Here is a 12,945-nt window from a genome sequence, read left to right on the forward strand (position 1 = left end):
AAATATATTACAACAATGTATTTATCACCCCTTCTTAAAATCCACCTAATAAGTACGTTTGAACCTTTTATTTTAAAATGACTTTTTGTATAAAATTTTGACATTTTAGATAACAAAATACGTATATAATTTGCATGACTATCACATGTCGTCTATTATATTTTTCCAACAAAAAAATTCATAAAAAAGATAAATTTTCATATATTTTTACCAACATAAAACAATGTTAAATGTGGTTCAAGATAATGTTAGAAACTTATAAGCTAACTCAAGTCCATAGAATAATGAAGGAAACTTAAATAAAAGTTGGCTCACGATTAAAGTTGAAAACATATATATCGATAGACAAATAATCAAGCTAGCATGCAGTTGGTTTGACACCTTGCAGTCTCGAGGGTTGGAAACAACTTTGATATCAATAAAGTTACACGTGAAATCACATATGAATTTTGAGGGAAGACATTATAAGTAACTAACCTCATTTAACAAACCCAAATTAAGGAATAAGTAATTATCGAAAGAAAATCTTCACATTGTTTGTTACTTTGAAAGTTATTAAAGTATAGTAAACTCGATATCAAGTCGATGCAAGGATCACATACAAAGGTTCGGTCGAAAAGCGAGACCAAATTAAAAGGAAGGGAATCAAAGATTAAGTCTACCAAAACCCTAGAGATCAAATAAATTAGCAATTAAATTTATTTATTATTTTGTACCCAATGAATTGAGAGCTAATGAAATTAAAAAAAAAGAAAAAAAAGAAAAGCAAAGAGCTTCATTATCTAAACTTTATTTGCTTTTTTCAACGTATAAAAAAACAATAAAAGTAAAAAAGAAAAGAAAAAAGGGACCTCTGAGCTTTTTCCGATTGTACCCTTCATTCAGTCTCTCTTCTTCTGCCTTAATTTCCAAGTAAATTAATATCTGAACCAGCAAAATCAGAAACCCTTTCTCTCTCCCTCTCTCTCTCTCTCTCTCTTGTTTCTATCTCTAAAATCCCACCATTATCAAGAACCTTAGAACGTAAAAAAGCACAGATACGAATACCCATTTGCGTTTTTTGTCCAAGAACCACAAAAGTGGCCAATATGAAAATAAAGAACAAGGGAAAAGTTCATCCATCTCCTTCTTCTTCTTCTTCCTCTTCCTCTTCCTCCTCTTCTTCTTCTTCTTCTTCTTCTTCCGATGGGAACTTTTTCGATGTCTTGAACTATCTCCCGGTAGCGATTTTTGCTCTCATCTCCGTACTCACTGTCGATGACCGGGAGGTTTTAGCCTTCATGATGAGGAGATCCATGGAAACCTCATCCCCATCTTCTTCCGTTTCCGGAAAGAAATTTTCCAAGAGAGTTTCCAAGAAATCGGATGCTCCACGCGCTGGTTCTCATAGCGCGTGTGTTCACGCGCCTCCGTCTCTTACTTGCTTTGATTGTTACATGAGTTACTGGGACCGATGGAACTCATCGCCTAATGGGGAGCTGATTCATCAAGCCATTGAAGCATTCGAGGAGCAATTAGCCAAAGGGGAGAAATCCAGCAAGAACGTTAAAGGGAAGAGGAAGGACAAAATCAGCCGCCGGTCTTTAGATAAGTCATTGAATATTGTTTCGCCGCCGCTTTTACCAGTGCCGGAAACTCATCCTCTGCAGATTGATGAAGGTTCTTCTACCGCTCAGGCGACGTCGGGAAGTATCGATGTGGAAGTAGAAGAGAAGACGGCGGATGGAAGCTTAGACCCACCTCGGACTGAAGAAGATTCGGTGGAGTCAAGAGGGGCTTTAGTGGTTATTCCATCGCCTCCACCGAACAGCCATAAGGGTTTCGCCCGGAAGGTATGGCCGGACGTGCTAGGGTTATTCAATTCTCGTTTATGGAGTCTTTGGAGTCCAAATTAGAAATTCAGAAAATTAAAAAAAAAAAAAAAGGATGTTTTGATATTTTCCCACTCCTTTTTTTTTTTATTATTTTTCTTGAGACTCAAAATGAGAGCGTAAATTCCCAAAAAAAAAAAGAAGAAAAAAAAAAGAAGAAAAAAAGAGTAGGTGTTATTTTGCAATGGAATATATAGGGTATGGTCCCATCTTTGATCAACTTTTGAGAAATATGCCTTTCTTTTTTCTCTATTATTATTATTATTATTATTATTAAATATTAGATGTTTTCTTTTTTTCCTTTTTTGAGTTATGGATTGTGTTTGGCTGCTCAGAAAATATGTAGGAAAATGAAAAGAAAATACATTTAAAATATGTTTACATTAATAATGATTAGTTGTTTAGTTAAATGGGAAGTTGGAAATTTGCTTAATAATTAAGCATTCTGATTTGGTAGAACCAATTTCTGATGGCGACCCTTCAAACCCCCCTTCTCTCTCTTACTTCCTATATGAATTGATACTGCCCTTTTTTTAAAAAAATAAATTGTTTTTATTTAATTTGAGTTGAGTTGTTTTTATTTTCTTAGTTTTCTTTTTTTATTTTTAATTAATAATGCTTTGGGGGACAATTTTTCTTGTGTTTGAGTGAAAGTTTTATTTGAAAATAGAAATGTGTGATAGGAAACAATCAGTCAAAATTTAATCTTGTTCGTGGAATCTTTAGCACTTTCTTTTTTTTGTTTATATAAATAGAAAACACAATGTTATATAAAGCAATCTATCAATTTCCCAATATTCAATTCTCTTGGAATTATTTTCATCATTTTTTGTTGTGGGGATATTGGTTCATTTTGTTTGGGACCTTTGAATTAAATACTATTTGTCCTCCATCGATTATATCTTCAAGTTGTATAGAGAAAAAATAGTAATTATGTTGTGGATAATAGAATCTTGAAGTATGTAAAATTGCATGGATTGATTGATGTTGATTTTGGGCAGCATTGGTACAAGAAATCTAAATGAATTTTTTTCTATTACAAATGTAATTAACTGCCATAATTAGAATGAAGATATAGTCTTTAGATTCTATAAATTTATAGACTGTTTAGTGGTTAAAAATAAGTGTTTGTTTTTAACAACTTCAATTACTTTTGAAAATTCTTGATAAAAAGAAATAGTAAAAGCAAAAAGCCAAATATTTGTAGAATTTATCAGTTCATTAATAATGTTGTACACTGCCATTTTTTTGTGGACAGAATGTTACATTTAAGGTACTGCTCTATAATAATAATTTGTCCTTTTATTTATGTATTTTTTTAAAAAAAAGAATTAAGAATTAAGAATTGTGGATAACATTGTAAAAATAAAGGCACCGTCGAATCGTAGACGGCCACATGTCAAATATGTGTATGAAGAAAATATTAAAAATGCCATATCTTGTTTCAAAATGAAAGGAATAGAGTGGCTCAACAACCATGTGGGAGACACTTGGAATTGCCAAAAATAACTCTCTCCAACCCCTAACCCCTAAGCTCTAATGTCCTTCCCAATTATACTTTGAATTCACCTATTATCTTATTCCTTCTCATTTCCTACTTTCTCTTCTTCTTTTTTTCAATATCAACTCATACTCTACCAACAATACACATTGATACAAACTTGTTATACCTATGATATTCTTTAGGTTGGCATTAGTTGGCTTTTCATTTGAATTCATGGAGGATTCAAACTAAGGAATTGAATTGACGATAAGAACACTCTTGAACATGTAATAAAGGGATGAGAAAAACAAACATTTATTGCATTAGTTTCATTAAGAAAGAAGTTCAAAGGGATCCTCACTATCTTTCATCAACCATTTCAATCTAGTTTTAGAAAGAGTATCTGGTTTAATAATTTTCCGAGTGTCCTCAACCTCTGGCTTTTGGTTGTTCATCGTCATCCTCCCATCCACACCAAGATGTCGGTTTTTTAACGACGGGTTGACTCTCTTTTTGTAATCGTTTCTGAATTCCATGTTATCATTCCACTGGTGCATAAATTTTTCAACCTGTTTGTAATGGAAATATTAGTTTTCATAAGTTCTCAAAATCCTAAAACTGTTTATGAACAAGGAGAGCTATAGCTAATGTAACAATGAATATCATGGAGAGTTTAATTATAACATCCTTTCCCTAAAAAGAACAAAGAAACAATAAACAAGGGATATTGGAATAACCTGTGTTTGAGATACTTCTTGAACTGCTGCAATGTCTTTCTTTTTAACAAGTGCTTCAACTTTCTTCATGAGGGAACGGTATTGGTAGTAGGAAGCATTCTTTACACGAAAAAAAACCAAAAACATTGATAAATTAGTTCAAACTCAACTTACATCATGAGAAATCAGCAAATAATTATGCAATTCAGGATATGGTGATCTAAATCAATGACTACACTGAAAATAAAAAGCAGAATTTTCATTTCTATCAGTAGATATAACTTATAAAACAACCTGATATATGCATTATTTATCTTTTTCAAACAAAATTTCTCGTTTATTCACATGCTCGGTAGACAGGGCCAGGTTTCTATACTTGATGTAGCATGATTTAAGTGCAAAATTAGAGTTCATAAGTTTCCAATTATCATTTATACCTCTTCCCCATACTGCTTCTTCAGTCTAAGAATGGTTGTGTATGCGTCATCTTTTTTGCGATTTGCATCTGTGAAGAGCTTTTGTAGAGAACGTATATCTTTTTCTACCTTCTCGAGTTCTAAATTTACCTTCCGAATTTCGGTTATTGTTTTCCTTTGTCTTTCCCTTGGTTGAATTGAACTGTTGTTGAGCATCTCTATCTGCAACATTCAACATCACAAATTTTTTAGTTATAGTTGTATGCCAGAAAAAAAAAAAAAATCTACATTTTATTTTTGGTTCTTACTTCTTCTTGAATGGACTTTTTTGAGCTTAGAGAGTTCCACAATTTTCCATTCACTACGGCATTAGCAATGGCTTTCTCCATAATAACTTCATGATGTTTTATGCCTTTGAGAATGGCTTGTTTACGAGCATTTTCATCGGATTCTGTACGCCCCATGTAGTTGGTGGGAAATTGTCCTCGCAAGCGCTGAATCTGTTCATGAGAACCAAGAAACTTAAGAAAGAACATAATTCATGTACTAAAGATCAAAGGATAAAAAACGAGAAGTAGAATTGAATATTCTATTAATGCTCAAGGTTTAATATTACAGGAGCATGAAGTTCATCTAATGTGATGCCCCCATCCTTCCCTTGGCTTGCATTGACTTCCCTTAATAGCTTTCTCTCATCAGCCATGTTTTTACAGCCATGTAGCATCAAGAAATGCAGTTTCTGCTCACATGATAAATCTATTACATAAGACAAACAAGATCGAGAGCGTCACAGAAATGCACGAGAAAGAGTTCAATTGACAATACTTGCTTATCGACTTCCCCTGACGACAAGCACGAGTTGACCGGCTTTCCTTTATATGCGTTGTTTGCAAAGGTCAGTTTGTCTAGTGATAGATGCAGGATGTCCAATCTCTCCTTATGCCATTTTATGGTGAGTTCATAATAATCATACTTCTTCATCCAGCTCAATTTTGAGCGCACCGCGTCGCGATCCATCTACAAACAGAATTCACTAAATTCAATGTGTTTTATACCACTATCAGTTCATAAAGGAAATCCGATTTTTGTCCAATGAATGAAAAGTTACAATCTTCCATTGTTGAGGGCTCACATGGGCTAGTGCCAACCAGCTGGAGAGTTGAGTAAAACGTTCTGAAAAGAAAGGCTATGGTTTATTTTTCACATACCATCTTTTCCCGTATCTTTGTGGCTAGCAGAACTTGGTCTCGATTCGTCTTGTCAATCATCTCTTCAGCCTTCTTGATCATGGCATCCAAATTTGGGTTCTCAAGTGGCAAAACCTTCACAAAATAAAAATGTCGAACAACTCCAACAGGCATTTCATCATCAGAACAATCTATTATCCCCTCTTCACCAATTACTTCCGATCCTTCTTGTTCTTCCACCATATTCTTCTCTCTACAATTGAATTGATCACCTTCTTCCATGGTGCTTTTCTTTGCCTAATGCAGAAACATACTTCAAACTAAATATAAAAAAACCTTTCAAAAACACTGAAAGAAATTGCACCCAGTTCATAACTAAAGCATCGGGCTCTAGTTTTGTGTGTAAACTAAAACTAATTCACATTACAGTGGCAATGTCAAAGCTTCATAACTAAAGAAAAATTCAAACTTAAGGATGAAAAACAGACCAAGAAAAATAGACAAGGGGTTTGATATACCTCAAAATCAAAACAATGGGTGTCTGAACTTGGTGCTGTGAATGGGAGAAGATGGTAGCCTTGATCAGATTCCATGGAACCACCATTTGAATGATTTTTATAGAACAATGGGAAGTGGATTTGTTAGCTCAGAATTGAGCACTTGCTCCCCACGCCAAGTTTGTATTTAAAATATTTGTAAATTCAAGTCAACTGTTTGTTGGATTTATATATAGTGATCATGTTCAACCCTTTTCACAAATGATTAAAAGATTCTCTTAAATGTTTGAATGAGGCTAAATTATTGTCCATATGATAAAAAAAAAAAATCAGAAAACCAAGCTCAAATCACAGAGACTGAATTGAGTTTCCTCTACTTCATTCTACAACTTTGGCGTTAATAAAATAAGGGTTGATTTATCAAAATATTAGTTGGTTCCTTCAAATGTAACACAACTATCTCTTGTCGTTGGCATTCACCCGAATCAATTAGATAGAAGCTAAACTGTGACACACATCGAATCTAAGTCTGCATGGGACAGAGAATATGTGAATTTTAGAGAGGAGTATGAGAAATATTGGGAGAATTACATCAGTAATTTCTCAACCTTCTTACAACATGATTTTTTTTTTTAATATAATATTTCATATAGAATTGATTAAATAATAAATATTAATCACAAGACTTTATTCCATAAATCTATGAATTTTTTAGTCTTAGAAAATAATAATAAATGAAACTACATGAAAGTGAGATTTCATCACCTATCTAGTTTTAGGGTGGGTTTGAAATACATTCTTAACTATTTAAATGTAAAAAAAATATTTGATAACCGCTCAAAATAAATAAAACAATTTTCGAACGGGGGTTTGCAAGTTGTTAGTTACTGTTTTGTAATGAATATTTTCTTTGAAAAAAAATTCATCAAAAGAGATAGTCTTCTTTAAAAACATTTTTTTCTTAAGTCAATCCAAATAGATCGAAAAGAAATCTAATCTTTAGGTTAAAGAACTTCTCTAAATAAGTTTAAATTTTGTATTTTTTTCTTTAAAACAAAAACCAGTTAAAATTCAATTTAGTTATATTATCAAAATGAACTTAGCTCAATATCCCTTCTATGCAATTATTGTACTAAAAATCAATTTAGTTATGTTGTAAAAGTTAATTCTTTTTCATTGTCACGGTAGCTATGTTCAAGAAAGTTTATTGTTGCTTCCGAACAAAAAAATTGAGTACATTACAACTTCGAATCAGTACACATTGATATTTTTGAATAATACTTACAGAAATGGAAACATTTGAGCAACAAATAACCAAACAAAATCTTCAAGCATATGTAATATGTGCAAGTGAACAATAAATTTTACAAGGACACAAGCTGAGAAATTTTGTTGACATGTATATACTTTTTAATCTATGAGAGCTAGAACTTGACTAATCTCATCAGACAACCACTTGACGCTACTATATTTGGTTACCAAAGAAACTCATACGTTACATCTTTAGTCAACCATGATTTAAATCAATGACCTTCCACATCTTTCATCAACCATTGCAATCTAGTTAAGGAAAGCACCTCTTTTAACAAAGACATCGACTCTCTGTTCCTAATCACTTTTGAAATCTGAGGCAATTGTTATGTTGTATAACCTTTTCAACCTGTTTGTTAGAGGGCGAAAGAAAAAAGAAGAGTCAGTTCTCAAGCTCTTAGAACTCAAGTTGTAATAGCATGTGCAAGCTAATGAAAAACCTGTGCTCGAAATAATTCTTGAAGTGCTGCAATGCTTTCTTCTCAGCAAGTTCTTCAACTTTCTTTGGGAGAGGAACCAGCGTTCTTAACATATAAAATACCACAGAATATATCAGATCTCTAGTTTAAGAAAAGCTAACAAAATATTACTACGGTTTTTGGATCTTGGATATTAAGTCTCTCCCACTTAGTTTCTTTGTTTTTATTACCTACTTTTCAAAAATTCTTTTAAAATTGGTCAAGTTTTGAAAAACAGAAGAAACGGTTCTTAAAAACTTTGTTTTTGATTTGACTAAAAAACCACATGTTACTTCCAGAAATTTGAAAATTATAGTAGGAAATATGAATAAACAAACATAAGTTTCAAAAATAAAAAACTAAAAACTAAATTAACTTATTTAATCAACTGCACAATGATTACAATCAAGCACTAACTATGAAAAAAGAAAGAATCTTGGTGTCTAACAGACATAAGATATCATAACAATGTCACAACACAAACCTTTCTTCTTTTCGACAAAAATTTTCACTTACTTCGCAGTACTTTGCAAGTGAAGAGAGGAACAAAGGCATACTTCTAAACTTTCTTTTAATTATTTGGTTCAACAAGCAAATGGTAGAAGATCAAAATTGAACTTTCGATTGGTAATTAATGCCTTAATCCACTAAGCTATGCTCGGATTGGTTACCGACTTATAATTTGATGAACGAACTGAGTGCAAATTTAATATAACTAAGCAATAAAATATTCAGTTTGTATGTGATCAGTTTATCATATATACCTCCTCTTCGTATTGCTTCTTCAGCTTAAGAATGATGCTGTATGCCGCGCCCTTTTTTCGATTGGTATCTTTCAAGCGTTTCTGCAGAGAACTTATATCCTTTTCTATCTTCTCCAACTTTTTTTTTAACTTTATAATTTTGATATTTATTTTTTTGTGATTATGCTCAACCTGACCTGAGTTGTATTCGTAGCTGTGTTCCTCCTGCAACTGTTCATTAACAAGAAACATTGCACAAGTATGAATTACAACTTATAGAATATGATAAATCTCTAACATTTCCATTAGACTAGATTATACAAAAAATACCCTTGAACTTTTGGGTAGGCTCGTTTCATTTTAAACCTTGACCTTTGAAACTGTACCAATAAATACCCTTAGAAAGTTTTCCCACAAAAATGATATCAGGAAAGTTGTCTCTAAAGATGGTGTTTGAAAATTGAAATACTTACCTGACATCATTTACAATATCATTCATGTAAATTGATGTTAGAGTTGATATTTAAGAATAGAGTTTGTGAGTGATGATGTAAATGATGTTCATGGTATTTTTGAGTTGAACTGAATTGTAGAACTGATCTTAGGCATCAAGATAGTTCGAACTAAGTCGTAAAGGATGTAATGTAGGTTTTTCAAATTTTATAATCAGCTATCCTTCCAATTCGTAATATCATAACCCTCCATTTTATGGGAAAAAAAGAAGAAGAAAAAACTCTCCAAGGGGTACTTTCTGAATAAGTTCTAAGTTCAAGGATTAAAATGAAAAAAAAATGCTAAAAGTAATTGAAACATGCCCCAAAGTTTAGGTGTGCTTTGTCTAATTTAACCTTTGTTTATGGCTCTTACCTCTGCTCGTATGGCTTTTTGTGAACCTAAGGAGTTCCACAATTTTCCATTCACAACGGCATCAGCAATAGCTTTCTCTCTAGCAATTTGATGTTGTTTGATGTCTTTGAGAATGGTTTTATTACGAGCAGCATCATCAGCGGCTTTCGCACAATCCCTATAGTTGTAGCACATTTGCTCTTTTAGGCGTTGAATCTGTTTGCATAAACCAATAGGCTTTAGAGATATGATAATTCATACAAGTAATAAAAATCACAGGAATTGAACCAAAAGTTGAAGATTAATGCTTAATATTAAATATTACAGGAGCATAGAGTTCTTCTACTGTCATGCCATCATCCTTCCCTTGGCTTGCTTTGATCTCCCTTAATAGATTTCTCTCATCAGCCATGTTTTTACGGCCATGTACTATCGAAAATGACAGTTTCTGCTCAAACATCAACAAATGTATACACACACATTAATAAAATGAAGATCAAGAAACTCTAAGATGTCACAATGAATACAAAAAGAAATTGAGTTGAATAGGCCATACCTGCTTATCGACTTCCCCTCCCGACAAGCACGAGTTAATCGATTTCTCTTTGTATGCACTGTTTGCAAAAGTCAGTTTATCTAGTGATAGATGCAGGGTATCCAATCTCTCTTTCTCCCAATTTGGGGAAATTCCACAGTTATCATAGTAATTTATCATGCATAATTTTGCCCTCACATCATCGCCATCCATCTACAACGAAAACTTATGAAAATCAATGTCTTATAGATCATTAATCAACATCACTTCAACAAAGAAAAAACTAACTTTTCAAGTTATAGAAAATTCTAATGATCTATTTATTGGAAGAGGCTAGAACCAAACAAGGAGAATTGACTATAATGTTCAACCAGGATTAGGAATGACTACGGTTTCTTTTCACATACAACTCTTTTCCTTATCTTCTGAGCTAACAGAACTTGATCTTGATTCATCTTTCCAATCGTCTCTTCAGCTTTCTTGATCATGGCATATACTTCAGGATTCTCAAGTGGCAAAACTTTGACAAAAGAAAATTGTCGAACTGGAACAGGCATTTCATCGAATATTTGGTGTAGATAATCATAATAATCCACTATCAGCTCATCACCAGCAGGTTTCTGTTCTTCCTCCACCACACCCTTCACTCCATAATCGAACTCCCCTCCGTGCATGGCGGGGCTGTTCTTTGCCCAATGCAAAAAAGGCTTCCAACAAAGAGAAAAAAAGAAACCCATGAAAAAATTTCAACGTATTCACATTCCTACTGATTCATAACTGAAGAAAATTCAAAGAGCAGAAGAAAAACAGAGTGCAGAAAAAAGAGAAGGCGTATGATACCTCAAAATCAAAGCAATGGGTGTTCCAAATTCTTGGTGGGAAAGGGATTAGACAGTAGCTTTAATCGAATATAGGGAAACATTCTTTGATTAGTTTATATGAAGTTAATATGTTAGCTCTCTTCTCAGGACTTGCTCCTCACGCAAAGTTGGTATGTGAAATATCTTTATTGTCGACGAGTCAACTGTTCTTCCAATGGTTATGGTCAACATGAACGTTGTTTACTTCTTTCACAATATCAAATATTTATTCATAATCTTAAATCACCAATTCAGTACAATTTTATTTTATAAATAAAAGTTATATTAATTAGAAAATAAACCATATGAACTTTACTTAAATTTTAAGATAAATTTAATATAATATCGAACTGATTATAATTTATTAAATGTTTTTATGAAAAATTGTTATGAATACAAAAAAAAAATGAAGTTCTTTACATACTTACATAACCGATAAAAGTCTACATTAATAGAAATAGATAGAAGTCTATAAATGTTTACCGTAGATAAAATTTGTATTTTTGTTATATTTTATGGAAGAATAGTAAAGATTGTTGGAAACGGTAGACATGCGCAGCGGAATAAGAATCAAATTTTACTCTAATTGTAACTAAACAAATTTAGTAATCAACATGTATAACAACCCTAATTAAAATAAGATAGAGTTAAAAGAAAACTCACCTTTAATGCTTTTCTTTTCTTGTAATATCTTCAAAATTTTCTCACGAACTCGAAGCCGTGACTACCACTAGAGTTGACCCGCTATTCTCCGCACTTGGAACCCAGTTGTGGGACTCAAATGGTGGAAGGAAAAATAGAGAGATGATATATTTTGGAGGAATCTAATATTTAAATTTTTTTTTGTTGTTGAGGGAAAAAATGTTCTTGGTTTATTTTTGTAATTTTCAATTACAAAAATTAATCTTTTTTTTTCAAACATAAGGGTTCTTTCATCTTTGTAAAAGAAACTTTTACAAGCAAACTACATGCAAGAGTTTCCTTATCTCACCACTTGGCATTCTCGGTGGGATAGATGTCTTGCATGCAATAAGTCACTTGCATATGTTTGTCAAATCTCAACAAGTGTTATTATTTAAATTAGTCTAAGGGCAATATGGTAATTTAACATTTAAATTGATCGTCTTGACCAATTTCGACCTCGCGAGCATGAATTCATATTCATTTTTTTGAAATGCAAATCACATTTGAATATAAAGTCGGTTAAAGTTTGACTTTTCAAAGTAAAATCAATGTTTTGACTTTTCACAACTTTGACCATTTGCATCAATTTCGAGCTTCTGAATATGAATCCATATTCATATTTTTAATATTTAAATTATATTTAAATATGAAGCTTTTTTTTAAACTTATAACTGATACAAATATATTCGTAGGTTTCTCTCTCTTTGCTTAATTCGAACAATCTGAATTATTCCATCATTATGTTCTAAGTTGATTCCTTTTAAGCTAGCGGGGGAACCTAATGGACCTATAAATCATGAGCTCCAACGATCCGAAATTAACTGGTTAAACTCTTTTAGATCAAGTTAATCAATCTTCGTTAACTAACGAGTCATTCTACTAAAGTCTCGTAGTTGCACTTCCCTCAATATATAAATATTTGTGTCCATGTGATATAATCATAATAAGTAAGTTAATCTTTCACAGGTTGTTCGTAATCTCACTTGGGTAAAAGTACCAGGGTAAAAGTACCATTGTACTCCCAAGACTACATCTTGCTCCTTAGGTCCTACTAATCCACTAATGAATAATTGGTTTAAGGTCCAACCTTTAAACCGAATCCCTCTCGAGCCAACGAGAGGGTGGGGCCCCTTGTTGAAGACCTGGATTCAGTCCTTAAGGGAACAACCTATCTATTATTCCTAAAATGGGTAGGAGTGAATTTCGTCTTGCACCCTATGTCCCTAGCTATCCACTTGGTCTTATCTCTGAAATGGAAGGCTTATTGGGCCAGCGCCATTGAGTTGCCCTCATCTATGCAGATCTAAGGATAATTCCGTATGAACAGAAGTTCATAGT

The 12,945-nt window shown here is 32.8% G+C and overlaps 3 protein-coding genes across 3 annotated transcripts; 1 reads left to right on the plus strand and 2 right to left on the minus strand.

Moving 5' to 3' along the window:
• The first annotated feature begins 1,283 nt into the window (after positions 1-1,283).
• LOC105435986 lies at positions 1,284-1,895 on the plus strand. Its single transcript, XM_011660095.1, has one exon. The coding sequence runs from the start codon at positions 1,284-1,286 to the stop codon at positions 1,893-1,895; it is 612 nt and encodes a 203-aa protein (XP_011658397.1).
• Positions 1,896-3,292: 1,397 nt separating this feature from the next.
• On the minus strand, positions 3,293-6,491 carry LOC101202762 (proton pump-interactor BIP131). Its single transcript, XM_011658498.2, has 8 exons — positions 6,192-6,491; positions 5,695-5,970; positions 5,312-5,503; positions 5,103-5,225; positions 4,795-4,986; positions 4,508-4,708; positions 4,092-4,190; positions 3,293-3,923 (listed from the first exon to the last, which is right to left on the minus strand). The coding sequence occupies exons 1-8, from the start codon at positions 6,264-6,266 to the stop codon at positions 3,687-3,689; spliced, it is 1,395 nt and encodes a 464-aa protein (XP_011656800.2). The 5' UTR covers positions 6,267-6,491; the 3' UTR covers positions 3,293-3,686.
• An 893-nt stretch (positions 6,492-7,384) lies between these two features.
• LOC105435772 lies at positions 7,385-11,092 on the minus strand. The gene is made up of 8 exons (XM_031886749.1): positions 10,904-11,092; positions 10,471-10,770; positions 10,085-10,276; positions 9,854-9,976; positions 9,550-9,744; positions 8,704-8,913; positions 7,922-8,005; positions 7,385-7,830 (listed from the first exon to the last, which is right to left on the minus strand). Exons 2-7 carry the CDS (start codon positions 10,735-10,737, stop codon positions 7,976-7,978), a joined length of 1,017 nt encoding a protein of 338 aa, XP_031742609.1. The 5' UTR covers positions 10,738-10,770; positions 10,904-11,092; the 3' UTR covers positions 7,385-7,830; positions 7,922-7,975.
• Between the last annotated feature and the right edge of the window lie 1,853 nt (positions 11,093-12,945).

This window comes from Cucumis sativus, chromosome 6 (assembly GCF_000004075.3).
Source record: "Cucumis sativus cultivar 9930 chromosome 6, Cucumber_9930_V3, whole genome shotgun sequence".
Lineage (NCBI taxonomy): Eukaryota > Viridiplantae > Streptophyta > Magnoliopsida > Cucurbitales > Cucurbitaceae > Cucumis > Cucumis sativus.